The 27403-nt window shown below is 42.9% G+C and overlaps 4 protein-coding genes across 6 annotated transcripts; 1 reads left to right on the plus strand and 3 right to left on the minus strand.

Annotated features, from left to right (window-relative positions):
• Positions 1 to 1299: 1299 nt before the first annotated feature.
• Positions 1300 to 4269, minus strand: LOC9268956 (uncharacterized). Its single transcript, XM_015757671.3, has 2 exons — positions 3534 to 4269; positions 1300 to 2245 (listed from the first exon to the last, which is right to left on the minus strand). Exons 1-2 carry the CDS (start codon positions 3954 to 3956, stop codon positions 1697 to 1699), a joined length of 972 nt encoding a protein of 323 aa, XP_015613157.1. The 5' UTR covers positions 3957 to 4269; the 3' UTR covers positions 1300 to 1696.
• Positions 4270 to 8189: 3920 nt separating this feature from the next.
• Positions 8190 to 9515, minus strand: LOC4348945 (uncharacterized). Its single transcript, XM_026020970.2, has 2 exons — positions 9113 to 9515; positions 8190 to 8948 (listed from the first exon to the last, which is right to left on the minus strand). Exons 1-2 carry the CDS (start codon positions 9398 to 9400, stop codon positions 8421 to 8423), a joined length of 816 nt encoding a protein of 271 aa, XP_025876755.1. The 5' UTR covers positions 9401 to 9515; the 3' UTR covers positions 8190 to 8420.
• A 3128-nt stretch (positions 9516 to 12643) lies between these two features.
• On the plus strand, positions 12644 to 17391 carry LOC4348946 (uncharacterized). Of its 3 annotated transcripts, none has more exons than XR_001540727.3 (8): positions 12644 to 12876; positions 12967 to 12997; positions 13089 to 13107; positions 14188 to 14288; positions 14534 to 14632; positions 15399 to 15574; positions 16019 to 16297; positions 16469 to 17391. XR_001540727.3 is itself a non-coding variant. In XM_015758874.3 (7 exons), the coding sequence occupies exons 1-7, from the start codon at positions 12715 to 12717 to the stop codon at positions 16103 to 16105; spliced, it is 675 nt and encodes a 224-aa protein (XP_015614360.1). In that variant the 5' UTR covers positions 12644 to 12714; the 3' UTR covers positions 16106 to 16396. The 3 variants fall into 3 exon arrangements, 1 of the variants encoding a protein (XP_015614360.1); XR_010737166.1 differs by having other exon boundaries at positions 16740 to 17391; XM_015758874.3 differs by lacking the exon at positions 16469 to 17391 and having other exon boundaries at positions 16019 to 16396.
• Positions 16402 to 20500, minus strand: LOC4348947 (cytochrome P450 86B1). The gene is made up of 2 exons (XM_015758873.3): positions 19093 to 20500; positions 16402 to 17090 (listed from the first exon to the last, which is right to left on the minus strand). The coding sequence occupies exons 1-2, from the start codon at positions 20392 to 20394 to the stop codon at positions 16710 to 16712; spliced, it is 1683 nt and encodes a 560-aa protein (XP_015614359.1). The 5' UTR covers positions 20395 to 20500; the 3' UTR covers positions 16402 to 16709.
• Between the last annotated feature and the right edge of the window lie 6903 nt (positions 20501 to 27403).

The raw sequence follows: 27403 nt of genomic DNA on the forward strand, positions 1-27403 counted from the left end.
TTTTTTATTTTTATTTTATTTTTTTGATATTTTTTTCACACTTAGGAACTCACAAGAACCAACCATATAAAAAATAAACTCAAACAGACGAAATATGTGGCCTGTGGAATTTTTCAAAGCTCTACCGAAAAACTTCTCTTCTCGAAAACACAATCTTGCAAGTGGAATTTGGAGGTTGTAATATCGCTGAACCCGGCAAAGCGGGGAGAATCGGGTGTAACTTTTTCTGTAGATATCCGTGGATATATTATTTGCCTGATTCCGAGTCCGTATGAGAAAGTTACGCCTATTTCAATAAATGGCATATTTTGTCTGTTTCGGTAGAGTTTTGGAAAATTCTACGAGTCACATATTTTGTCCGTTTGAGTTTATTTTTTATATGGTTGGTTCCTATGTTCTCCTAAGTGTGAAAAAATATCAAAAAAATGAAATAAAAATAAAAAATTGCATCTCTCTATACTGTTTAACTTATGGCTATCATTTCATGTGGTTATATTTTGAATTAGATTAAGTAATTTCATATAGTCTAATTTACTAAAGGATCTCTCCTATGTTTAACATGCTGATCAAAGGGTTTTACTAAAGGAGTTATGGTCTAATTTTACTGAAGGTGCAAAGTAGACTAATTAAGCGGTATGTTAGCTATTTTCAGACTTAGCTAAGTGGTAGTTCGAGTTTAAATTTTTTTTGTGGTTGGCTGTATCGTGATCCTAAGTGTGAAAAAACATCCGAAAAAATAAAAAAAATGACACCGTTGCAACTCCATACAGAGAAACATGAATGGAGGTGAGGGGTGGGGAGGGGGGCGACGCCAGCCATGCTGGCGCCCTCCTCCCTGGGGCGGTGCCAGCCACTCTGGCGCGCTCCCCCTAGCCACCTCAGCATCGCCCTGCCACGTCGGCAGGGGGACGGCGCCAGAGAGGCTGGCGCCGTCCAGTTGCACGACGACGCTAGCCACTCTGACGTCCCAAAAAGGATCATTTCTGGGATAAGTTTTTTTAGGGGTCTGTATGCGAAATAAGTTTTTCAAAAGAACCAAAATGTGAAAAAGCCAGCGAAGGGAGTAGTCCTGTACGGTAGGCTTCAGGCTTTAGTAGTCTAGTTTGGTTTTGTTTGTTCCTCGCCGGAGTTCACCGTAGTTTCATAAATGAAAATTTTTGCCAGAGTTATATGCTGAAAATGACAGGTTTTGAAGCCACCGTCATCTTAGCATATTTTCCCCCCGATTTTATTGATCACGATACACGCGTGTGTATGTAAGTACATAGCCAACATACGGAGATATGCGAGTCTGGGACAAACTCACAAACCTGTGAATCTCATAACATTTCTATCGTGAGCGTACTCGCATCTACAAGTACAACTGCCAGTACATTTGAACTAGTGTGATATGAATAAATAGCGTGATGAATGCACTAATGACTCTTACCGCTACGTCAAAGGTGTTTTTCCAGTAGAAATTAACCCTAAAAGATCTCTGTACTCCTATCACAAATGCAAGCAATTCAAACCATAATTAACCAAAACCGAACTCAATCATTTTTCTTCTCTTCTTTCCCTAGTATACCCAATTTCTCTTGTCACATATAGCAATTTAACCAAGAAAGAAAAAAAAACAAAACAAAGAAGCCATACAAAAAGGGACAAAAAAAAAGAAAAATCATTTACAACATCAACGGCCGGTGATGATGATTATTTACAAAAACCGGGAGGAGAGCCTCTTGCCGCCTCTGTCCAGCAAACCTTCCATCACCACCTTCTTCTTGTGCTCCTCCGTGCACACCTCCACCACCGCCGGCCTCTCCTCCGCCGCCGGCTCGCCGAACCTCCCACTCCCGCCGCTGCCTTTGCCCTTGGCAGCGGCGGCGGCGGCGGCCTGCGCCCGGACGAACCGCGCGGCGTACAGGCACGAGCAGAGGAAGGCCACCGCGGTGACGCGGCCGAAGAACACGATCACTCCCAGCGTGGTCGCCATCGTCCACAGCCCGCCCCCGCCGCCGCCGCCGCCGCCCGGCTCGCGCCGGAACGAGCCGTGCCTTCTCGACGGAGCTCTCTTCACGCCGGCCAGCTCGCCGGGCGCCGGCCTCGGGCACGGTTGCCAGGCAGGCGGCGCCGTCTCTTTGGCCGGTGCTGCAGCGTCGCCGCCGCCGCCGCCGCCGCCGCCGCCGGTGACCGTCTGCTGCGGCAGCGACTTGCTTCCGCTTTTCCTCTGCTTCTTGCCGCCGTCGGCGGCGAAGCTGCCCACCTGCGGATCACGGCGACGAGCCATCGATGACGACAAGGATTGCACGCGAATTATTCGACGAAATGTAATGCACTAGGAGAAAGTTAGCCACAGGAGTTGAGCTACCTGCTGGCTGCTGCTGCCTGAGATAAGCTCAGCTAGTGAATCAGCGGGTGTGATGCGCTGATGGTGTCACAATAATTTAAAAATCTGCTTTTGAAAAACGAGAATTTAAAATTTGTTTTTGAATGGTGAAAAGGCTTCAATTCCAGCCAGATTTCCAACGAGATACAATATTAAATTTGGCCCATCATGGTAGGGGTGTAGGACCGCCAAACTCCAGAACTCATCATGGATTTGCTACTACTTGACCTGCATCGATCATTGTTCTTTTTCACCTTATTCGCTAGTATACTATTGAAACTGATTATTTGCTTCCCACGTTGAAAAAATATATTTTTAAAAAATAATGTAGTAAAAATATTTTACATTAAGCTATCTATTAAGTTTATTTATTAAAATATTTAAATTATCATTATATTTTAGTAGATAATCCATAGCAATAAACCACTCAATAATCTAAATAAAATTGAACTTAATATGAAAATATTTTCTCTACTAATATTCAGTGTTTCAGTGAATGACAAAGATCTTAACAGCAAGAGACAGCATGGCATGAACGACAATGATACAAACGGTTAAACAGAAGCTGACATTGACACAATCACAAGGTACACTATTGCTGCATGAATGCCATGTGTAAACAGAAAAGTTAAAATCCCCGAGTTTTTTTTTTCAAAATAATCTCGTAAGACTATGAAAAACAATTCAACTTTTATTCCTTTTTTTCAACACACGTGACGTGACCAGCTATATATTATAGTCAAATTTGAGTTATTTTTTCTCCGAATGTCACAGCCCAAAACCTCGCAACAACAACAGCGACTAGTTTCCTTCGGCTTCTTCCACGCGCCGGCTGCGTTTGGTGGGTCAAGCACGCAGGCTGTGGCCGTGGTGGGCCCCACTGCATCCCCATCGTCGTTAGTCTCCCGCCAGTTTAACTAACTAACTATTACCCGGTTACTACTACTACTAACCACGCAATTACCCACTAATGAACTGCGACATTAACGTGTCGACGAAGCTATGCAGGTAAGAAAAATTCACGCTAATGATCAGAAAATTTTACGCTAATGATCGATCACCACATACACAAGCTGCTCGAGATCGTGGCCATGGCGAATGGTTTTTTTGGAGAAAACCATGGCGAATGTAATGTTTTGGTTTGACGACGTGGGTGTGCGCGTACCTTGGGGAGTAGTAAGCTGCCGGCTGCCGCCGCCGAGACGGACGCGGCGGCGGCGAGCGCTTTCTTGGCCGGCGACGGCGGCGACGCCGCCGACGACGATGACGAGGAGAGGAGGAGTAGCATCCGCTTCTTCATCCCCTTCGCTTCCTTCGTCGCCGTCGCCGTCGTCTTCTTCTTCTTATTGCCGCTGTTCTTCCGCCATGGCCAGGAGAAGAACCACGATAGCCTGATGAGCCTTAACCTGAACCTGAACCTTCGCCGGCGCCGCCGCGGCTTCGTCCTGGAGCCCCACACGCCGCAGAACGGTGGCAGGCACGAGCAGCAGCCGCCTGCGCCGCCCTCCTCCTGCCCGCCGCCGCCGCCGCCGCCGTACTCGTTGTCTCCCCGACGTCGCCCACCATGACGATCCTCGTCAGCGCGCATCGCGGCGTCCCGACCGCGCCGCGCCGCGCACCACGCGGTGTGGTGATCGCGATCACCGCCGCCGCCGCCCGGCGCGCCGCGGCGGCATCATCCGACGCCGCGGCAGCATGCCACCAAACTAACTGTGTAACGTACACTCGCGATCCCGGCGATCCTCCGGCCGGCGGCAGATCGATCGATCGATCGAGGAAGGAATGGATTTCTCTGGGAGGCGCTCGCGCGCGGCGTCGCTTGATTTGGGCGTCGCGCGTCACGACCGGCGACTCGTGGAGGCGACCGTCTCGGCACGTCGAGGAGCAGAGGTATACAAGCTAGTACTAGCAGTTTTCAATACGATAATTTAAGGCGAGAAAGCGAAGGTTTTTTCTGGGTTTTTGGAGGAGGAGAAGACTAAACAAATTTAAATCTTCCTTTTTTTTAAAGGCTAAACAAATTAGAATCGCGGGAGACTCTGACCAACTTTGAAGCCACCGCGTGCTACTGGCGCCAGTGAGGAGGGGGATATGCGATATGCGCGCTAGCTTGCAACAAACTTGTTAAGAATTGCGAAACAAATTTCTTTTGGATTATTAAGAAGAATCTTGGCATGGATCCAATGGTCCAAAATCTGTATGATTTCATCTACAAATTTCATTCGAATGCTATATAGCAATCCCGTTATTTATTTATTAATGTAATGAATTAATTGTTTGAGAAATAAACTTTACAAATAGTTTAGAACTGATTTTTTTTAAAAAAGTATTTCTATAAGCGTGAAAAATATAGACAAAATGCTGAAAATGGGCCTGAAGTTATTCTTCTGGAGATCTTATCAAGGACAAAATTACTTGGAAGTTGGAATGCATACATTATATTTTGTAGGATTTTTGCAGTAATAAGTTTGTCTTTCGTACAAATATTTTTGATGTCCTACGTTTATAAGGCCTTGACAAAAAAATTGTTTATTTAGGACCAGGATAGGATTTTTTTTTTCAAAAAAGAGAGAAAATATATCAGACATCGATCGTGTCATACAAGATTCTTCTTTGTCAACATTCTGATTAAAAACTTGGGAGGACATCCGTCTGCAAATGCTTGCCATGTTGAAAACAGGGGCTGACCGGCTTACACATGAGCTAGCTTTCGTAGTACTATAACGTACCTATGGACATATGGAATACAATAAACACCACCAATGGATCAATATATTACGGAATATCACAAGTTTATCTATTCTTGAATAACACTTTTACTTGTCGGAATTTCGTATGTATTTAAAATACAACTGGCATTAACAATTCAAGGATATTCCTCGTATTACATTGTTTATATTATTGAAATGACAATATTGCACTCAAGGAATATATGATGATTCTTTTTAGAAATATGTATAAGGCTTATGTGTTTTGTATTAAGATTGGAAAGTTTATACATCACTTGAACTCAGAAACAACAACAAAAAAAAAAGAGAACAAAGATAACAAAGCGGAAAAGAGGAAGGGATGAAGGTGGCTTTGGTAAGGCTGTATTCGGAACTCTAAGTTTTCAACACTCTCCTTTTATTTTCTGCGCGCATGCTTTTCAAACTATTAAATGGTGCGTTTTTTTAAAAAAAAGTTTCTATACGTAAGTTGCTTAAAAAAATCATATTGATCCATTTTTTTAAAAAAATAACTAATACTTAATTAATCATGTGCTAATGGACCGCTCCGTTTTCCGTGCGCACTGTTAGAGTTGGGAACTCAAGCATCCGGACACAGCCAAGTCTATATTCTCGCGTCATCCAATTCAAGTGACTTTTAGCCACGGTGGTTGCGCTATATCGGCGCTCTGGCTGAGTGATAGAGTATAGTCTCTTCCACCGCGTCGCGAGCTGTCTCTCCAAATGTTACATTCTTTCCAAATGTCCCAAGTTGCTAGGATGATCACCGTGTCAAACCCTTCATGTGCGCCTTATCGATGTTTTTACGATGCATAACATCCATTTGTGATGTGCCAACCATGTTTCCATAGCCGAGAAAAGGAACACAGGCATAGCAAAGCCTACCTGATACCAAAATACCCTCAAAAGTTCACAGAAATTATAACCAAGATTCAATATTTTGGTTTGAAATTTCAGATTTTCCAGCCTCCTCGATCAGAAATAACTTTAACTGCATAGGGCAGTTGGCAGGGACACAACTGTCAATCTTCCCCGCCCACGCTCCAAACCAGGTAATTTCCTGTTATCCATTCTAGTGTTATTTTTTTAAAAAATACTTTGGGCGAAATTTTGTCTTTTCTAAAAAAATTACCAAGAAATTTCAATTTCAAATTTTCCTTATGAAATTTCAGATCTCCCTGGGCGCCCCAACCCAAGTTTTTTTTAAAGTAAATTTAACAAAACTACTATACTTTGACTAAATTATCGCAAAACTACATATTTAGGGTCATATATTAGCAACAAATTTATTCCAAAACTACATGTTTAAGATTAAGTATCCCAAAACTACATATTTACTAATAAAATTATCATAAAATTACATATTTTGGGGTTTAAATTCTTTCACTAATGTTTGAGTTGTAAATCTCCAAGTTTTATGATTAAACTGATGTTAAACATGTAGTTTTATGATAATTTTATTACTAAACCTATAGTTTTGCGATATTTTACTTTAAGTATGTGGTTTTGTAATAAAATTAGTGTTAAATCTATAGTTTTATGATACATCATGTTAAATCTGTAATTTTATGATAATTTGAACAAAGTACTTGTAGTTTTGTGAAATTTACTCCCTTATTTTACCCTAACTTAAAGAGTAAAAGTCAAGAGTTACAAGTTATAATGATGCGACTTTGGGTCAATATCAACAGTTCAATTCGTGATAATTAGAGCACTACAGTAGAAAACAATATTTGGTATCCTGTACCAATTAAATATGTGGTATCCTATACCAATTAGGATTTAGTTACGTGTGACATATAAGAGCTGTGTTCGTATGTTTAATCTGCTTGTCGGCTGGACAGAACTGCACGGTTTTGAAGGGCGGACATATTGGGTTTTGGAGGGCGAGCATATGGTCTCCTTCAAAAAAAGATTATGGAAGAAGAAAATCCGAAGCTATAGCTGGTCAACTCACCTTAGGCCGTGTTTAGTTCGATGCCAAAATTTTTTGACGTATACGGACACACATTTAAAGTATTAAACATACACTAATAACAAAACAAATTACATATTTGGACTGTAAATTGTGGACGAATTTTTTGAGCCTAATTATTCTGTCATTAGCAAATATGAGCTATTATAGCACTTATGGCTAATCATGGCGTAATTAGACTCAAAAGATTCATCAAGCAATTTATATGCAAACTATGTAATTGGTTTTTTTCTTCCATATTTAAAGCTGTATGTATTTAAACATTTGATGTGACGGAAAAGTTGGAAGTTTGGAGAAAAAAAAGTTGGAATCTAAACACAACCTTAATTTGCTCTACAGTGTTAGAAACTTCTACCCTCATGGACCTTCATATGAAAGACTTCTCTTCCCTTGGGGACAAAGCAATTCCATCTCCAATACTTATCCTGCAGCTTCCCCTTGACTCAATGGATGATCTCATACTATTCCTTTTCTCTTCTTCATTTTTTAACATCTCAGCACACGATTGGCTCTGCATTTGACTGTAATATACTTCCTTAACAGAGAATTAATCATGATTTGGTACTAATCCTCCCATGTGTACAGACCATATATATATAATCTGATAATTAATCATCATGTGCATCCATGCTCGCTCGTGGTTTTACTTTGTCAGTTGGCCGAAGCCGAAGAAGCAGCCCATCCAATCCAGATAATTAATTAACAGCGACACAACGAGAAGAACTATCAGTGTACGGCACAGCGAGCTATCTAGCGCTGACGAAACAGTGAACTGATTAGTAGTAATTAGGTGCAGTTTAAATACGCCCATGCATGTGATGTGGTTGTTCATCCGCTGCTTGTCTTCATCTTCGTGATTCTGATAGTGATGATAGCTTAATGCTTATTTTAATTTGGAAATATATATATGTGGCACTACTGCTCAGTGAGAGTGAACGATTTTGATGTTATGTACAGCTGGGTCGACGCAAGCAAAATGTGCATGAATTAGGTTTTTTTTTTAAAAAAAAATGCGAGGAATTAGGCAGGCATTTTGACAGAAGAATTTGAACTGTTCGTGATATCAATTAAGTGGTTGGTGAAAAGGACTTGGGTTAAATTAACCTGTGATGATTTGATGGTAACTACCATACAATCGCATAGAAATTTCGTTGTTTGGACTGCACGGTAAAGAAGAACAAACGCAGTTGAAAAAAATAATAATCAAAGATGAGCTCACTAATTCACTTGTTTTTTTCTCTCTCCGTTTTGTTCATATTTCTGAACATTTTGATTCTCATTTGTAAATATAATCACAACCAGTAACGAAGAATGAAATAATTAGCTGCTAATAACGTGTAGTTCGTAGCTATCTGCGATCACGCTGGAGAAGCCCCTTGAGCACAACCAGCTTCTTGTAATCCTTCGAGTTCACGTCGCCGACGACCTCCTCGCCTCCGCCGTCAGCCGCCGGCGGCGGCTTCGCCCGGCGCCGATTGAGCTGGAGCCCGTACACCGCGGCGAGCCACGCGCACACGCAGACGACGGCCCAGAGCCGGCCGCCGAGCAGCCCCGCCATCGACACCGCCGCCACCACGCACACCCCCATCGCCGGCCCGAACTCGCCGTGGCCGCAGCTGCTCGCGCGTTCGCGCGAGCTCGCCACGACGACGACGTCGCCTTTTGATTCGGCCGTCTCGGCGTCGGCGATGGCGCCGGCGCCGGCGCCGGCGCCGCGCGTCGTGGCCGGAGCGACGACGTCGTGGCGTCGTCGAGGCGGTGGCGGTGGCGGCGGCAGCTCGGCCGGTCGCGGCAGTGGCGGCGCGGTGGGCTCGTGCTGCTGCCGCTGCCCGCCATGGACGTCGTTGCTGCTGTTGCTGTTTCTCCTGACATTACGCTGTGACACCATTTTTAACGTGTCAAATCAAATGCGAATTTCTCAGACGATGAAATTACAAAAAAAATCTCTCACAATGACGCAATTAATCCACGCGATTAATGTACGTGTTGAACTGAAAATCGTGTACAATAAAGCATGATATGATCGATGCATGCACACACCTTGAGTAGTCCAGGCACGCACGACGACAGCGGCAGCAAGAAGCCGCAGCCGCCTCGCCGGCGGCGAGGCCGCCGTTCGCCGCGCCTCATCTCCCGCTCAGCCGATCCCGCCGAGGAAACCGCCCCGTCGTCGTCTCCGGCGCCGTCCACCGGCACGGTGCGCTTCCTCCTCCGCGGCGGCCTCCCCGCCGCCTCATCCTTGTCGTTACCGTCTCCTCCGAAGCACAGCAGTACGGCGAACCAGCGTCGCCGTCGGCCGCCGCCGCCGCCGCCTGGCTCTTCCTTCATGCGCGCGCCGCCGCGGCGAAGCTCAGTTCAGCTCAGCTAGCTCGCCGGAGATGAAGACGACGACGATCGATCGATCAGGCAGCTAGCTGCTGCCGAATCTCCGAGCTGAGCCACTATCCATCGATCGATATTAATAAGGCGGATTTGGACCAAGAAAATGATTAACTAATGCCCCGATTAAATTAATCCATTGGTTGGAGCAGCTTCTCCGACATGGTGCATCCCGTTAATTAACTGTCGGATTAGTTGAGGAATTGAACGGGATTATCTGCATCGGATTAACGACGACGACTAGCAACAAACGAACGGCACACGCCAATTAATTAATTCGTCATGGCTTATGATAAAATTGCTTTTACCTAGTAAAATTTGTAAATGGGGTCGATTTTTTTGATGGGAAAAAAACGAGGTCAATTTGCTTGACAAAATTTGCTCTTGATTAACTTTTTCTGCAAGCTATGTTCGTTGGATGGATTCACCGCGTCCTTGTAGCTATCATTGGCATTTGTATCTTTTTCTTTTTGAAAATGATGGTATTTGTATCGGAAGTTACCTTCATTATCTGGAAAATATGATCGATCGTCGCATCAAGAATTGAGGATGCTGAGGCGCGCCAACGGCCGCACCTCCTATATATAGTTTGACTGTTTGTGTTGTATACTTGCGTAAAATTAGAGTAAAAAATCAGGGGCATCTCAGTGGATGACTTAAAATAACAAAAACTATGTGAAGTAAATTAAATTAACATGCAAATGTAGAGAAGATGCAAACTTGGATAGTTTTTATTTGAAGTAATCACTATATTATTTTTTTTAAAAAATAATCATGTGTACATACAAAGTACCTTTGAAAAATAGAAGTAACTATTTCCAGTACTAAAAGTATGGGAATATTTTTTCACGGTATTAGAAGTAACTCTAAAAGTATTTGTGTAGCATTTTGTTTTAGGGTTAATTAGATCCATGCCATTGCAATTTTGCCATATTAAAAAAATGCTTCGCGATATCAGCTGGGTGCCACTGAAACTTAGTCTATTACTATTGGGTATGTGGTATTCATAACCATGACAATAGCCCCTGACTTCAACTCAAATGAATTCATGTTTGTCATCCGCGTTTTCCTGTCAAAGTTGTCATGCTCACTTGGTCGTTCTCGATAATAATTGAGAAGACATGGAGTACTCAGCATCATTGAAACAAGATCAACAGTTCATAAGTGAATTTGAATTGTGTCTAAACAACTACCATAAACGAGCCTGAGAAAATTTTGGCGGCAACGCATATGAACGAGTTAATGTTCTCAACCGAAGACCTTCGAACAACAGTCACAATGCTCGCTTAACCATTCTCGGACGATCGAGAAGATACAGAGTGTGCGACTAAATTTCTTGTCTCGCCGTAATCGAGAATTTGGGTTGAAGTCAAGAATTTTTATCTCGGCGGGTACACCATCGCTACATTCCGTAATCTTCGTCGAACTCCACCAACCATTCTCGAGTAATCGAGTAATTGTATAATCTGCGACAAAACCCTGAAATATGACTTTTCTGAAATCAATACTCAGAACAGATTGTTAGATACAAATGGTCTCCAAGCGAGCACTCAAGGGTAACACAATATAATATGAATTTAAAAATTGAAAATAAATTGAATTTACATGTGACAATAAAAGAGTATTCTCTCTAAATCTGCCCTCAGCAATTGGAGTATGGTACCCTTCCTAGCTCCCAGCTATCTTTATGGAAAAGTCGTTTTTCCACAAAGGCAACTTAAATCTTATAACAAACCAAGCTGAAGTTGACGAAATCCTAGCCCCCAATCGTGAAGTTGGTAAAGCCAATTTCCGATTACACGGCTTAGTTAATACGCATTCAGAACAGCGTAAAGGGACGAAAGGATCGACTTCAAGACATGGCGATATTAGAAAAGAGGATCAATAGATAAATATTGCATATACAAACACTTATAGAGGTTGTCGGAGAATCCATCTCTTGAACCCATCTCGTTTAAACTTTGAAGCACCAAATTTCCTCTACCTGGCATGCCACTGTCGACTACTATTGGGTATATGGTATCCATAACCATGATACATAAGTCAGTACAATCTTCTTCCTCTATCCTCCCCTCTTCTCTCTATCCTATCTTCATCTTGTTTTCAAATGTGACTGACAACGAGGAGGGCGTTGGCAAGGGAGGAGGATGAGCGAAGGAGGCTGATGATGGCGGATTGCCGCTGATGGGAGGTCGACGGCTCCCGAGCTCTACCACCGCGGATGGGAGAAAGTCGAAGACGATGGCGACGACGATAGTAGCTCCCGAGCCCACCCGCCGAGGATGAGAGGATGTCGACGAGCGACGGCGGTGGCTCTCGAGCCATTCCGCCATGGATGGGAGGAGGTCAAAGATGGCGGCGACGACGACGGTGAGGTCGACAACGGCGGTGGCTCCCGAGCCCACCCGGATGGTTGGAGGTCAACGAGCGACGGCGGTGGCTCTCGAGCTCTCCCGCCTTGGATGGGAGGAGGTCGAAGATGGCAGTGACGATGACGGTGGGGTTGACAACGGCGGTGGCTCCCGAGCCCTCCCGTTGTGGATTGGAGGAGGTTGACGACGGCGGCAGCAACGGCGGTGGCTCTCGAGCCCTCCCACCGTGGAGGTGGTAGACGACGGTGGCAGTGATGGTGGTGGAGGATGATGTCGGCGAGGTGGTCAACGACGGCGCCGGAGAGAGAGAGACTAGAGAAAGGTAGGGAAAAGAGAAGAGAGGGAAGAATGGTGAACAAGATGGAACTGACAGCTAGATCCTATGTGCAGTTGAGGCTAACGGAGATTTTTTACAGATTTCGTAACAGAGTGGCATGGTTTCAATTTCCTCAAATTCAAGTGGCGCGTAGCCGATATCGTGAATAGTAGTGACATTATCTAGATCGACATATTTGCAATGGCATGGATCTAATTAACCATTTGTTTTATAGCTGGTCTCTCTGGCATGATTTGGCACAGATATTAGTGACGGTGGATAGTTTTGTAAAATTCTGAATGCAACCTGCATATATGTTCTAAATGTTTACTTATTCCACATGAATTAGATATGCAACCACAAAAACTTACCTATGTTTTCTTTTGGTTGCTGTGGTTGGTGACGGTTTTTATATTTTGGATGCACAAGATGTAGCCAGCTTGGCGTAGATGGGCACAAACCACACGCAGCCGTAATAAAGTGTAGTTCTGGAATTGAGACGGTAACTGCTGCGTCCACTATGACGTGTTCTGTTCGGAGGCCTCGATTCCAATTCGAAGGTTTCGGAATCTGAAATGGCGGCGGCGGCGGTGCGGGCGGCGGAGGAGCTTGCGGAGAGGGAGATGGCGGGGCGCGACGCCTCCCACGACGCCGCCCACGCCCTCCGCGTCCGCGACCTCGCGCTCTCCCTCGCCGCCGAGCTCGGCCTCTCCTCCTCCCCCGACCGCCTCCTCATCGTAACCCGCCGCTTCCTCCTCCTCGCTTTATCCGTTTTCTCTCTTTTAGATTTTGTTGTGATAGACTTTGTGGTTGATTGATTGCTGCAGGTGGAGATAGCCGCGCTCCTGCATGACATCGGTAAGTTGATGATGTTTTTGATTTCATTGGTTTTGTGTGGGGGAGAGAAGATGCCATGTTTTTTTTTTTTTTGCTAATTCGGTTCTTGCAGGTGATTACAAGTACACCAAGTGAGGATACTTCCCCCGTTGCTCGTTGATTTGTAATTCAGTAAGCACGATGATCGCGAGGAATGCTGCGGCGGCGGCTGCGGCGGTGTTTTTTCTTTTTTGTTTACTTGCTTTCCCTTCCGCCCCCAACTCGAACACGTTGGGGGCTCCGGCAGCAGATTGGGGCTGGATCTGTGCTGGACGGCGGCGGCCGCTCGTTGGCAACGGCGAGCGGCTCGGGCTGCACGCTTCCTCGTCGACGGCGGGCTGCGGCCCCGTTCGCAGTGGGGCGATGGCCTTGTTCTGCTGCTGCCATTGCCGGCCCTTGCTCTCGGCCCCCTCCCAGTTCTTCCTCCCCTTGCTCGTAGGCCCTCTTTGTTTAGGCTTAGGCTTATTGGCTGACTTTTAAGTCAGCTTATTGGTTTATATGATTTTTAAGTCGGTGGATTTAATGTCCTAAGTTTAGTGGTGGAGTCATACATCTATCTCACATAAGCTAAAAAAAACTTCTCCAACCTAGCTTTTGGCTTGAGTGACTTATGGCTTCAAAAAAGCCAATTGAAAAAGCTGCTTATTTGTTTAGGCTTAAACTTTTCGGCTTATAAGTTGGCTTATAAGCCTAAACAAAGAGGGCCTCTATAGCTCGTGCCTGAGGTGCTTGGACGCCATAGGGTTGATGCGGCGGTGGCAATGCCAGGCATTCATGGGGACGGTAGTGTGTGGGTGGGAGGAAACAGATCCCCTGACTTTGTGAAATCTGCAGTTGTGCCACTGACATGTGGGCCCCACTTTTTCGCGATGGCTCACATGTCAGTTCCACAACTGTAAAATGCAAACCGCACAAAGTCAGGGGAGTCTCTCGTTCGCGTGCGGGATGGGGTGTTGGTCTCTTAAGAGTTGAGAATGAGATGGTGTAGTGTTGATTTCATGCGGCTGCGTTGATGTTCCGTGTCGAGGAGTATGGCAAGACTTCCTTCGTCATGGTGTTGTTTTTATTTTCTTGTAACCCGTTTGGATTTTTACTCTGCTTGTTGAAATATAATTGGCAGCTTTTCTGCCTGTTTAGTTTTTTGAAAAAATGTTTGTTGGGTGAGTGGATAGGGACAATGCTGAGGATATGAGCATCGTGGAGAGGTTTCTTGAAGAGGTGGAACTGGAGCAGGGCCAGAGGGAGGAAATTGTGGCGATCATTAAGGGGATGGGTGAGTTCTTCATGTTTATGAATCTGTGGATGAAACTATTTGGCAAACAGCAGCTGGCTTGAGCTTACTTAATTGTTCATCGAACTTCAAAGCCATATAAATCTTATAGTTTATAAAATCCGTTTTTTTTCCTGTAGTACAATCCCATTATGATAATGTTGTATCATATGAAGGCCATAAGTAGTTCTTAGTGTATCCCTAGTTATGCAATGCATACGTTATAACATCTCAAATCTTATGTGCAGGATTCAAAAATGAAGTTTCAAAGAAGTCTGTTGTTGAGCCTACTCTTGAGTTTGCAATTGTACAAGATGCAGATCGTCTTGATGCAATTGGTGCAATTGGCAAGTACTGCATAACCGAAGTTTCTTTATCAGCTCTACTCAAACAAAGTTTCCTTCAACAATTAGGATGCAGTAAATGTTGCACTGGTTATGCAAAATCTTTTCCATGCACCATCTTGTTTTTTCCCCTTCTTCCTTTGGACTCTGATGGCATAAATTTATCAAGTGTTTGCCACTTTGCCTCATCATTTAGTTTTTCAATATTGACTAGCGCACATATATCATTATTTCTTCCTCTACTGATAGAAGTACGCCACAATCTTTTTCTTGGTTTTAATAGGACTGTCACATATGTTTTATTGTCCTGAGTCTTATGCTCTTACTTATCTCAGCAGTTGTTTCCAAATATCATGAGTTTATAAGTTACTGTACCTCTTAACTTGCTTCATATGCGTTCATATGCTAATTGCACTTTACCCCCTTGTCATATGAAGCTGAATTGAAATTACTGATACCACACAAAGGCAGGATATAGGGAGGAAATTTTTAGGTAGCAATGATCCCCTGAAATTGTAGACGAGCAAGAAATAGGGAGAGATAAAAATAAGAAAACATCATGTACTGTTAGTTTGCAAGATTGTACTGTCTACCCTGTCCTGTCCAGGTCCAAGTGTCTTCCAACGTATGCTGATATGGGTAATGGGCTAATGGGAATCCTACTATGTCTGTTTCAATTGAGAAATGCATATGCTTTGACTGCCTTTTTTGGTCTCATGTAGTATGAATAAATGCTCTGTGTTCGAATCTTTCCCTAAAACACCTGCAGGTATTGCAAGATGTTTTACGTATGGTGGGAGCAAGAAAAACACATTGCATGATCCTAAGATACTGCCGCGTGATAATTTGTCAAAGGAGAAATACATGTCCAAGGATGAAAAACAGACATCAATTAATCATTTCCATGAGAAGCTATTTAAGTTGAAGGACATGATGAAGACAGAGGTAGGTGATGAGTTATGTAGACATGTGTTCTTACCGCTGTCCTAGTTGAAGCCTATGGAGAAAGCATTAAATATTTGGACCTATTGAACTCAGTACTAAGAGTAGTAGATCTATGTTGGGTCTTATCTTCATCAATTTACACGTGTTAAGTACATGAAAGAAAATTCTGCTTACTGATGCTCATGGTATATCTTCTGATTTAGCATGCATCTGTACATTGGCGAAGTGTATGAAAAGTGGATTCTGTGTACTAGTCATCAATACTCCCTGGAGATTCCTATTATACCTTCTGATGGGCTAATAATCACTCATTGTCTTTACTTTATTCAAATTATTGAGCATGCATCTTAATACCATGTACTCCAATTTACCTAGTACAAACATTCCTTGTAGAATCCCATTATCTCTTCCTTTGGCGTTGACACCATTTCACTTTGTGCATAGGCCGGGAAAAAGAGAGCAGAGAAAAGGCACAAGTTCATGGAGGACTTTGTGGCTGAATTCTATGAAGAGTGGAGTGGCAGAGCTTGAAGTTGACCAACCAGGTTATGGGCTGTTGGTCTGTGGCATAGCTTGAAGTTGGCCAACCAACAACAACTCATATTGCTAGTCGTCTACTTGGTGACATTAGCATGTTTTGTTGCTGATATGTTAAGCCATGCAAAAAAACGAGGGATAAAGCACACTTGAGTGGCCAAACCACTGAATAATGCTCCTCAACAGGTACTTTGCCTGAACTCTGATTTTTTTCTGGAGCACCTGTGATTGATGTACATTTGATCGGCAGCAAAACCATCACATCTTGCAGTTATTGTGTTGAAACAGCCTTGCTAAAAATTATTAGTAATATCATCTTAAAGTATTCCTCACACGCATATACATTAAATTCTATAGGCACCACACTTGGCTACAGTACATATTGCTATTTGGACAAAAAGGAAACAGATCAAATACTAGTACATAACAGCAAACTTCAAATGAAGAAACAAATGCAGAAGAAAGCTTTGCACAGTGCACACGCATCATCTGCTTCACCGACCACATCTGGAAGCCACCATTGCTTCCATCATGTCCTCCATACTTTTTTTTCCCCAAACCATGAGCCTTATTGCCAAAGCTGTTTAACAACTTGGTTTCAAAGCTTGCTCTTGTCCCTCTTGGTCAGCTTCACCTTGAGCCCATGCTTCATGTACATGGTGAGCGCCATCTTGGGCGCCACTGGGTGGCCGTCGACGACGCGGACGTGGTAACGGCGGAGGATGGAGGCCGCGGCAAACTTCATCTGGTAGTAGGCGAAGTCCTTGCCGAGGCACAGACGAGGGCCGCCGTTGAAGGCGGTGAACTTGTAGGCCGATTCGCCCATGAAGCGGCCGTCTCTGAGCCACCTCTCCGGCTTGTACTCCCTGCAGTCCTCCCCCCAGATGCTCTCCATCCTGCCCATGGTGTACATGGCATAGATCACCTTTGTCCCCTTCTTCAGCACCGTCCCGTCCGGGAACACCTCGTCCTCCACAACCTGACAACAGGCCATGAGAAATGTTAAGCCTGAAGATTAGCTCATCTGTTTTTTTTTTCTTAAAAAAAATTGGGTGTCACAATCTTTATGGCTCAAAACTTAAAGGAGGATTTAATTTGCTGACAAATAGGTTGTCATTGGATTTAATTTGCTACTATTGATTTCCTCTGGCCTGATAGTTTGGTAGGTGATCTGATGCAAAAGATGTTTGAAATTATCTGATCCGGCAGTAAGTTATAAGTTGTACTTTTAGGATCTGTATAACCATTAATCAAGATAAAGAGTACCCTTTTGTTGTCAATCCACTTTGCAAACCTACATGTAAACTAAAAACAGATGCATTGGTGCAACTACATCTGGAACTGTCTTCAACATGTCTCTATCATGCTGAAGAAGAGTTTCATAAGTCTTCACCAAGATATCCAAAAACATGTAGTAGATGGCCAACTTGCAACCTATGCATTCTCTTCTTCTTTTTTTAATATGGCACATCAACTTCAAGATGCAAGGTCCAATGCTTGTTGAGCCTGCATGCTCAACTGCGCATGCATCATGACTTCTGTGCAGGGGTCAGCTGGTTCATCAACTTCAGTAACACTCAACCTCAATATCTACAGCCTAGCACTGCAGTAGTAACTTCCTTGTAATTTGTAAATGCTTTACTACCATTGATTTTAAGAACTGGGCTCTAGATGGAGAACTTAACTATAAATTACTAGTCAATTGTCCTTTTGTTCTTTACATCTACTCCACTATTTCCTCCAATGTGCAAATCTCACTCCTGAGCTGGCTACCAGTAACCGGCATACCGGTCAGAACAATTTGAATTGAAACCTACAATTTAGAATTCGAATTTGAAATTGTATGAACTGTATTTTTTTTTCTTGTTATGTCGTGTGGATTTGGTAATATTTTTTTATATGCTAGATCCATAAAAAATTACATATATGCTACATCCATAAAAGTTCACATATCAGCCATGCCAAAAGTTTGAATGAATCCAGACCGGTTACCGGTGGTAAGTGGTAAAAATTTGGGTTCAACCTTTTCGCAGGTAAAAAACTGATAACTGGTATTTTCTCCAATAAAAGTTTGAATCCTGATATTTGAGTTTAAAAACTGGTTACCAGCTGTAACTGGTAAACGGTAAATATTGGAATTTATGAACAATTCGTCGATAAAAACCGCTACTAATTGGTTAGTGCTTGTGTACTGTTTTCCAGAGGTACTGGTACTCACAACCTTGATTTCCTTGATTCCTCTCCTCATGGAGACATGCCATTTTGCCATGTCTTAACTTAAAAACTGTAATTTTTGTCTTCCAACTATTTTGCACTATAAATTACTACCTCCGTCGATGAACCAACGTCAAACAATGGAAACCGGAGGGAGTAAAATTTTTGTTTTTGTAACTATTTTGCACTAGAAATTACTTGTCAAATTAAAGTTACCATTCTAAAAACCACGTTGATGCCTAAAACAACATATTCTCATGAAGACTACTGTGCAAACTGATGAGTACGTTAATCCGTACTACTAATAGCTGTTTGTTTCATGTGGTACTACTAGTGATGGTACTGTGCTAGCTAGGAGCTGCCGGCTACCAACTCTTCATGCAGATGTAGTTATATCACTCACGCATTTTGGGAAGAACTTGGCATTATTTGGATGAGCTAGCTCTACCAAACGACAATACAAAACACAATCTTTCGGACACGACACATTCATGCTCACCATGACATGCATACGCACTTCATGTCTTTTCTTTCTCTCCTCTACTCCCCTCATTTTTTAAAGTAAACATTTCTAACTATAAATACAGAATATCTATCAAGATTCATAATAAAAAATTACTCTATTTTAGAACGGAGATAATATCATACACACACACATATTTCTCTCAGCGTATTATATGTATAGTGTATAAGTGCAGAGACGGGAGATTTATTTTTCATCTTTTATGAGAGTATTAAAAAAGTATTGAAAAAACGTATATACGTACCTCTTTGTGGTCTACGGGTACGGACGGGTAGAGGCGGAGCGCCTCGGAAAGCGCGGCGTGGAGGTACTCCATTTTCTTCACCTCCTCCGGGTGGAACACGAGGTCGTCTTCGTCGGCGCCGTTCGCGGCCACCGCCGGCGCCGGCGGCGAGCTCCTCCGCGCCGCGACGATGTCGTCGATCTCCTCGAGGATCTTGGCCTCGACGGCGGGGTTCTTGTTGAGCAGCCAGAAGAACCAGGCGAGCGCCACCGACGAGGTGTCGCGGCCGGCGAGGATGAAGTTGACGCAGATGTCGCGGAGGAACTTGTCGGAGTAGGCGGCGGCGCCGGTGTCGGCGTCGCGCATCTTGGTGAAGATGGTGAGGAGGTCGGACCGCCCCCCGCCGCCGCCGCCGCCGCCGGCGGCGACCTCCTCCTTGCGCTGGCGGATGACGTCGTAGGCGAACCTGTCGACGCCGGCGAGCGAGCGCTGGAGCACGCGCTCGTGCCCGACGCCGAGCGCGCGCATGGCGCGCCACACGGCGGTCGGCGTGACGAACCGCACGATGGTCGCCTCGGTGGCGTCCTCGAACGCCTTGGCGAACGGGATCTCCGGGAGCCCCGGGCGGAGGCAGCCCGGGTCGACGCCGAACGCGATCATGCACACGTTGTCGAACGTGAGGCGGAGGAGCACGTCCTGGAGGTCGACGGCGTCGCCGGCCTCCTCCGCGTCGCCGAGCACCCGGAGCAGCCGCCGGTGCACGAGCTCCACCAGCGAGCTCGCCGTGAGCGCCCGGAACTCGGCCGAGTGGAACTCGAGGCTCGCCGCCTTCCGCTGCCGCCGCCACACCTCGTCGTCGGCGCCGAAGATGCCGTCGCCGAGGAGGTCGCGCACTGTGTCGCGGAAGTAGGGGCCCTTGGGGAAGCTCCCGAACTTGGTCTTGAGCATGTGCTCCAGGTTCCTCGGGTCGGAGGTGACGACGCAGTGGAGGTTGGTGAGCCATGGCCCATGGAACGTGAACGTGCCGCCGCGCGACGCGAGGACGCCGGTGAGCCACTCGTACATGTCGCCGCGGAGGCCGAGGAGCAGCGACGGCAGCATGCCGACGAGCGGCCACGACGGGAGCCCCTGCGACCGCCGCTGCCGCAGCGAGTGGATCGCCACGAAGATCGACACCGCCACCAGCAGCTCCACCGTCTGCACCTCCGGTAACGCCATCATCCCGGCGACGATGCCGCCGCCGCGCCGCCCCGCCGCCGCCGCCGCCGTCGCGTTGTGCGCGCCGGCGGCGCCCGGCATGACCGCGTCCATGGTGGCGCTCATGGCGTTCGCGAGATCGTGGTGCGTGAAGCTTAGCTTAAGCTTAAGCTTAGCTTGAGCTTGAGCTTGAGCTTGTGTGTGAAGTGAGGAGATCGATCGAGTGATGAATATTTTGAGGGGTTTAGGGGGCGTTGATATATAGGTGGGGGAGGAGTGGCACGTAGGGTACAGGTGGCCGTTTGATTTGGTGAGCTAAAAGGGTTGAGATAAACAACTAAACCGAGTAGATTATGAAATTTATTTGTAGAGACCTGAATCTTGTGCCTCAAGGCTTTGAAATCTACTCCTTGTGCTTAGAAACTAATTCTTTTTGTTTGTAATTTCGTACGAACGTCGGTATCTTACTCCCAAGTACTAGTACTTAATTTCTTGGGTCATTTTTATTAATTCCAGTATAATGCTATCAGTAACCATCATATCTCACCCAGGACAATAACCTACATCACATTCACGTAGAGGTGCGTTTCCACTTCAGTATACCACTGCACGCATGCACACTACTACTTCGTACCCGGAATCTAATAATACGCCTATACATGTACATATATACACAAAACAAAGTGTCGAATAAGGCTATTTTTCCAAATAACATGAAAATTGTACAACCACACGCCCCACTATACACGTACACACTTAGTGGTACACCTCATTATATAATATACGCTCAAAAATATTTCAGTCCATCTCTAAATATACACTTAGTCTCACTAAATTTCTATCGAAAAACGTGTTTTTTATAATTCTCGTGAAATACAAACTATTTTACTTATGTTCAATTGGAATAAAAGAAATTCACATCAAATCAGTTTGACATAGCTCCGAATCCAAGGTTTCTTAAAAACATTCCTAGCTGATCTCTATGGAGATGTTATTACACTATAATAATATTTGGATGAACCATTTTATTCATACTTTAAATGAAATAGAAAACTTTAAACCAATATAATGTACACTCTCGGTAAAATAAATCAACTTCTAGGTACAAATCTGGATAAATATAACATAATATGTTTGTCCAAATTCATTTGTAAAAGTTATCTTTAAAAAAAATTGGACGGAGTAATTATTCTCAAACTTCTAACCCAGCTAACTAGATACGAGGTACTCCATAGAGCTATGCCAAACACATGACCTTAAGCAGGGCATTAATTAGCATCTATTGGCGACACCATTTTCTTTCTTGGGTTGGGTAAAAACAAGCGGCGCGCAAATGCAACCTGCCGTTGACAACATTCAACACCCATATGCTTTTCTTTCTTTTTTTTTCGCAAGATGCAGCGGCACGCTTGCACGCGATCCGGCCGATCGAGCCGCATTCTCCCCCCTGCAGCTGGGATCCCGCGCGCGCGCGCGTTCGCGAGACGGACGGCCGGTGGCCAAACGCAACTACCACACCGATCACCGATCGATCCGGGGGCTCCCGGTTTTCCCCGTACGCCAAATACGTGGGCAACTTGGCGACTCCGGGGGAAAAACCAAGGGTCGGCGATGGTCGCTGATCAACCAGATCGTTGGCTGGAGGAAAAGAAGGCGCCATTTTCTTGGCAAGGTTGATGAGGGAGCGCAGTCGTTTCTTTCTCTCCTCATCGTGATAGTTACTACTCGCTCTGTACTCTAATACAAATGATTTTTTTATATTTTACTGTTACTATTTGACCATGTATCTTATTTAAAAAAAATTAAAATTATTATTTATTTTATTTGCGACTTACTTTATTATCTAAAGTATTTTAAGCACAATTTTCGTTTTTTATATTTGCACAAATTTTTTAAATAAAATGAGTGGTCAAACAGTGAAAACAAAATATCAGATCCCTTATATTAAGGGGACGGATGGAGTAGCTCAGACTATGTGGGTAAAATCCTTTAATTACGATCTGTTTAGCAAGAGATGAAAAGGAGATTGGGAGTTTAAATAAACGAGTCGGGGAACGGATTGATTATTTTTTCATGAACGCGTAAAAGAATTGCACGTCATTCTATTAGAAGAGGGCAAGGTTTTAAATACACAGGGATTAGTTACGGGAGTTTTATTTTTACTCCCAGACCGTTGTTTAGTAGTAGAGATGAGAATCATGGAGAGTATGGAAGGAATTGAATTTTAAGTGATAATGTACTGTTTAGATTTATCGTGTCATATACTTAGAAGAAAATTTCTCTCAATTACATGCACCTACCCAGATATTGAAAATGTAGAAGTCCCAGTCCCAATCCCTCAAGCTCCCATTCCCCCTAACCAAACGCGTCATAAGGATAGAGGTAGCAGCTCATAAGATCTATGTGAAAATCTGTATATTTTAAGTAAGAGCGTGGCTATAAGTACTAATTTTTTTAAACTAAATTTTTACTAATTTTTTAAAGCTATGATTACGTGCTTCTTGCTTTTTCTTTAACCGCCTATTGATTTTATTAAATGGTTAAGATTTTTGTTAGTACAATTTTTTTTTTGCATAGCACTCCTCTCCTTGATATGTGTGATATTTTTTTTACTTTTTTGCATTCGGATGAAATAGTTATAGCTTTTTTTATTGAGAAATACATACAAAGCACAGATGATTTAATTAAAGTGTCACATACACTTTCACAGACATGCGAGATCAAATAGAATATTTAAACATAGAGGAAAAAAAATAACATCAGATTACAAAATGTGTAGTCGTATTCACAATGAGTTGCTTACAATTTTTTCCCCTTATAGAGTTGAATTTTATCTTGCATATAATGGAGGGCAACAATCTTTATCATCTAATTAATTATCTATATTTTTTATAATTAACTCAGGGACTGAAATCCATTTCCTTCTACATATACGCGTGACGCATCTGTCATTAGCAGCGTGCGTTGAGCGTTGGCGGATCAATTAAAAGCCGTATAATTAAGCACGCAGCTTTGGGTTGCCTGACCTCTATTGGTCCTCACTCCCTTTCCCTTTGTAGAGTTAAAGGACCAAATGGTTTATTTTAAGTGAGGGATTGGTTACCAACCATTCAAACACGTCACCACTTCTGCACAATGGAGTACCATGGAAAAACTTCTTCGTCTTAAGATTAAAAAATTTACTACGATATAGGAGTAAGTATTTTTGAGACGCTGATTCCAAGATATAGAAATCCATATATTTTCGGCCAATTGGGCAAATTTAAAATGTAAGCACTGAGTTGATTGAAAGAAAATCATTAGCGTTAAATACATATATTTTTTTATATTTTGAGACGGAATGAGTACTAAATGCTAACACCGAAATTATCCTACTGATTTTTTCCATGCTGATGATTTTGCAACGCTACACAGTAAAACAACCATTTTTTTTTTCTTTTTTCTTCATTGCAACCTTCTTGAGATTCATCTTTGGCTCTTTTCTTTGTTCAAATCAATCATCTCTCTCCTTTTATTTTGCCTTATTTTTTCCGTTTTCTCCAGTGGTGTGTGGGTGGCCCATCGCTAGCTGTTGCCGGTTTTCAGTTCGTTGTATCAGTTAGTGCATGCTCCCAAGTTGCAGCTAGGGACCTTGATGAGACAATGAAGAGAGTTAACCTGACAGAAACTGACTGAATTCTAACAAGACTGGATCTCCTAGATCTGGGTTATGTGTTTCTGGGTTTATGTTGAACTGAACAATTCTTATTAGGTAAATGCAACTACTAGCATTTGGTCTACCTGCAGAAATCTGCTGTTGCACCCACATTTTTGTTATTGTACCCATGCATTCTCTGGTCATTATCGAAAGAAAATGCATTGTCTGGTGGATTAGAGATTGGTGGTTTGTCAGAAAACACTGTAGCTTAATCAGTGTGTGTGACACGCACTTTACATTTAATCGTAATTCGTGGCTAGATCAGCAGGTGCAATTACAAGAGAAAATGACATCCTTAACTACCCCAGTTTTTATGATTCCCATGGCAGAATAACCATCTTTGAATGATTTAATCCTAATGCTAACACACATGCTAACAATGTGTGTGTATTTAATTTTATTTTTTAAAACAAATGCAGAAACTCTGTTCTATTTCATTAATAAAAAAAGATATAAATACATCGACCCAAGAAAAAGGTTCACACTGAAAACACCATCATACAACTTTGGTATGTTTGAAATCATTTGATGAACACTAGTAGTATTAGCTAGGTACCTGCAGATCTGAAGCTGTACCCACAACATTTTGTGTTTGTACTTAATTTGTACCCATGTATCCTCTGGTCATTATCGAAAAAAAAAATGCCTTGTCTGTACTACCCTGTATCGAGATTGGTGGTTCGTCAGAAAACACTGTAGCTATATCACTGTGACATGTACTTCAAATTTAATCGTAATATGTGACTCGATTAGCAGGTGCAATTAGAAGGGAAGATAACATACTTAACTACCTTTTTATTATTCCCTTGACAAAATAACCATCTCCATGATTTAATCCGAATAAGGTAGGCTATCAGCTAGCTTATCTGCCGTAGCCAAAATTTAAATTTATAACTTAGTTGATTTAAAGTGACATATGTAATTTTATTACTCATGCTGACAATGATATGATCTTTTTTTATGCCTGGTAAAAAGGAACTAATAAATCTGAAAAGGGATTCTTACACATTCATAAGAGAGAGCCCTGCCCAGAAAAAAAAAACTTGGGTATCATTGAATTCATTTACTGAACACTGCTATTTGCATTATTGTAAAAGGATGGCGTCCTAGAATCTGTGCAGTCAAATCTTGAAGTTCTATAAATCATTAGCAGAAACATTAGGATTTAATACATAAAAATGGTATCTGCAGATTTATCATGAAAAATATTTTTCATATTGTTATATTTTTTATGAGTTTTATAAATATATAATTAGAAAAGGTAATGGTGAGATATGCATTAGAGATTATGTCGATGCACTGAATGACAAGTAAAAAAATGAAGGTAAACGAAAGAAAGAAAAAATCATGTACATTGGCGAACCACTAATATAGGTTCTTTGCATTGATTGTGCCAAAGGATAAGACCATTACATATTTACAGCTGATAATGATCCTGTAATCAGATGATGGCCACACACGTAATCTCTGTCAACTGCTTACTGAGATGTCAATAAACCTGTTTAGTTTAGCGAATGCATTTAATCTCTTTTGCCATCAGGGTCCATGTGGGCTTTGGCATACATACGTGGATAAACATTGCACACTGCCACTGCCACAAAACGACATTACTCTGTCAATTAATAGCATGCAACACCACGAGGGAGACGCAAGCAAATGTGGGTAATGGAAAGAAAGAGATATCATATATATCCTTAAATTTAAGGACTTCTACTGTTTCAAAAATATTAATATTTTTACGGTACTACTCGCCGCCAACTACCGCTCTATTCAATTAAATGTCAGAGGTAGTTGGCGGCCAGTAGTCCTGTAGAAATATTATTCTTCAATCATCTCTAATTTTATCAATAGTATCATATTCTTTCTCTCTAATGTACTTAGAAAAAAGCATAGAAGTCCGTAGGACGGTTAGAGAGAGTAGCAGGACATTAATATGAGTATGTTGTTTTCTCCATCCAGGACAGCATTGCTTGCTCTAATGTAACCTTTAGCAAGTGCCACTCTATCCAATTTATTGCAATGTAGATTATATAGGACAAAGCTCCTTTTGTCAAACGAGCTACAATACCACTCTATCCAACGAAGTTAAGATATAGAGAAAGAATGCTCTTTTGTCAAACGAGCTACAATACCGCTCTATCCAACGAAGTTGAGATGTAGAAGAAGAATTCTCTTTTGTCAAACGAGCTATAATACCACTCTATCCGACAAAGTTAAGATGCAGAGGAAGAATGCTTTTTTTTTCACACGAGCTACAGTATACTAAACTAGGGTTCGTTTCATTTTGAGGATGATTAACACCATAATAGTAGTAACGTTGATTTGCTTCCTTATTAAATAGCTAGGTAGAGCTGCTAGCTACCAATATTTCTGAAAAAATATTTTAATACAAAACCGAAAATGACACCATTAGAAATCATGCAAGGTATCCCCCCATCTTGTTGCATTAGTAGCTCCATAACATGTAACCACACAACGTCGTATGTATACGACTGCTTAGTAGTATGTACAGATAAAGATAATTGTTGCACAATATGGGGGTATATCTAGTCAAGTAATACTTGGCAAAATGCAGCGCTTCTATGCAGTTTTTACACTTTTATTTTTCAACAAATTTTCGGAATTTCGTTGGTCACAGATCTTTCTAAAATTTCGGCAATTTCAGAACTTTTTTGAACAAAATTATTTCAAAATTCAACAAATTTTGACCAAAATCATTAAAAACACACAAAAAAAAAACTTTGGGCGAGATATGTGTTAATTTGTGGAGGCGAAATTTCGAAAATTTTGGAACGAAATTGCATTCCCGGTATGTTTCTATACTCTCCCAAAAGTTTTTTTTTAAAAAAAAAGTACACAGATTCTCATGTGGGGAAGGCAAAGAATGAAAACATTTTTTTCAATTAAACCATTTGATCAAGTTCCCGTTCTCACTGTCCACCATCAGCCATTGTCCGTTAATTGTCGTCCTTGCATTACGCCCGTGGTGCACCCCCCTCATCGATCCCAGCTGTGCATTCCTCACCCTCTATCTCCTGCTCATTGATACGATGTCGGATCTCATGCACCGTACGCTCGCCGTCGTCATCCTCACCGTGGCGCGCCTCATTCCGGTGGCGCGTCCTCTCTCCTGCACCAGTCAAGGTTGCTCTCTCTGAGTCGGCCCTCTAGTAGGCAATCGTTCTCGCCGTGGTAGCCTCCTCCATTTAAGAGAAATTTTATAATCCTTAAGAAAGTATCTGGAGGTACCCAGGATTTTACGCTAGAAATTTTGTTATCTTAAAATACTTAGTATATAGTGGTATCAAATTTTACACTAGTAAATATGGTACCTCCCGGTATCTTTTTAAGGATGGTAAAATTACCCTTCATCTAGACAGCGTGTATTCACAACTTTCTCATGGTGGTATTGGGCAATATTGCAACATGTGGCGTCCT

This window comes from Oryza sativa, chromosome 10 (genome assembly GCF_034140825.1).
Source record: "Oryza sativa Japonica Group chromosome 10, ASM3414082v1".
In the NCBI taxonomy this organism is placed as follows: Eukaryota; Viridiplantae; Streptophyta; class Magnoliopsida; order Poales; family Poaceae; genus Oryza; species Oryza sativa.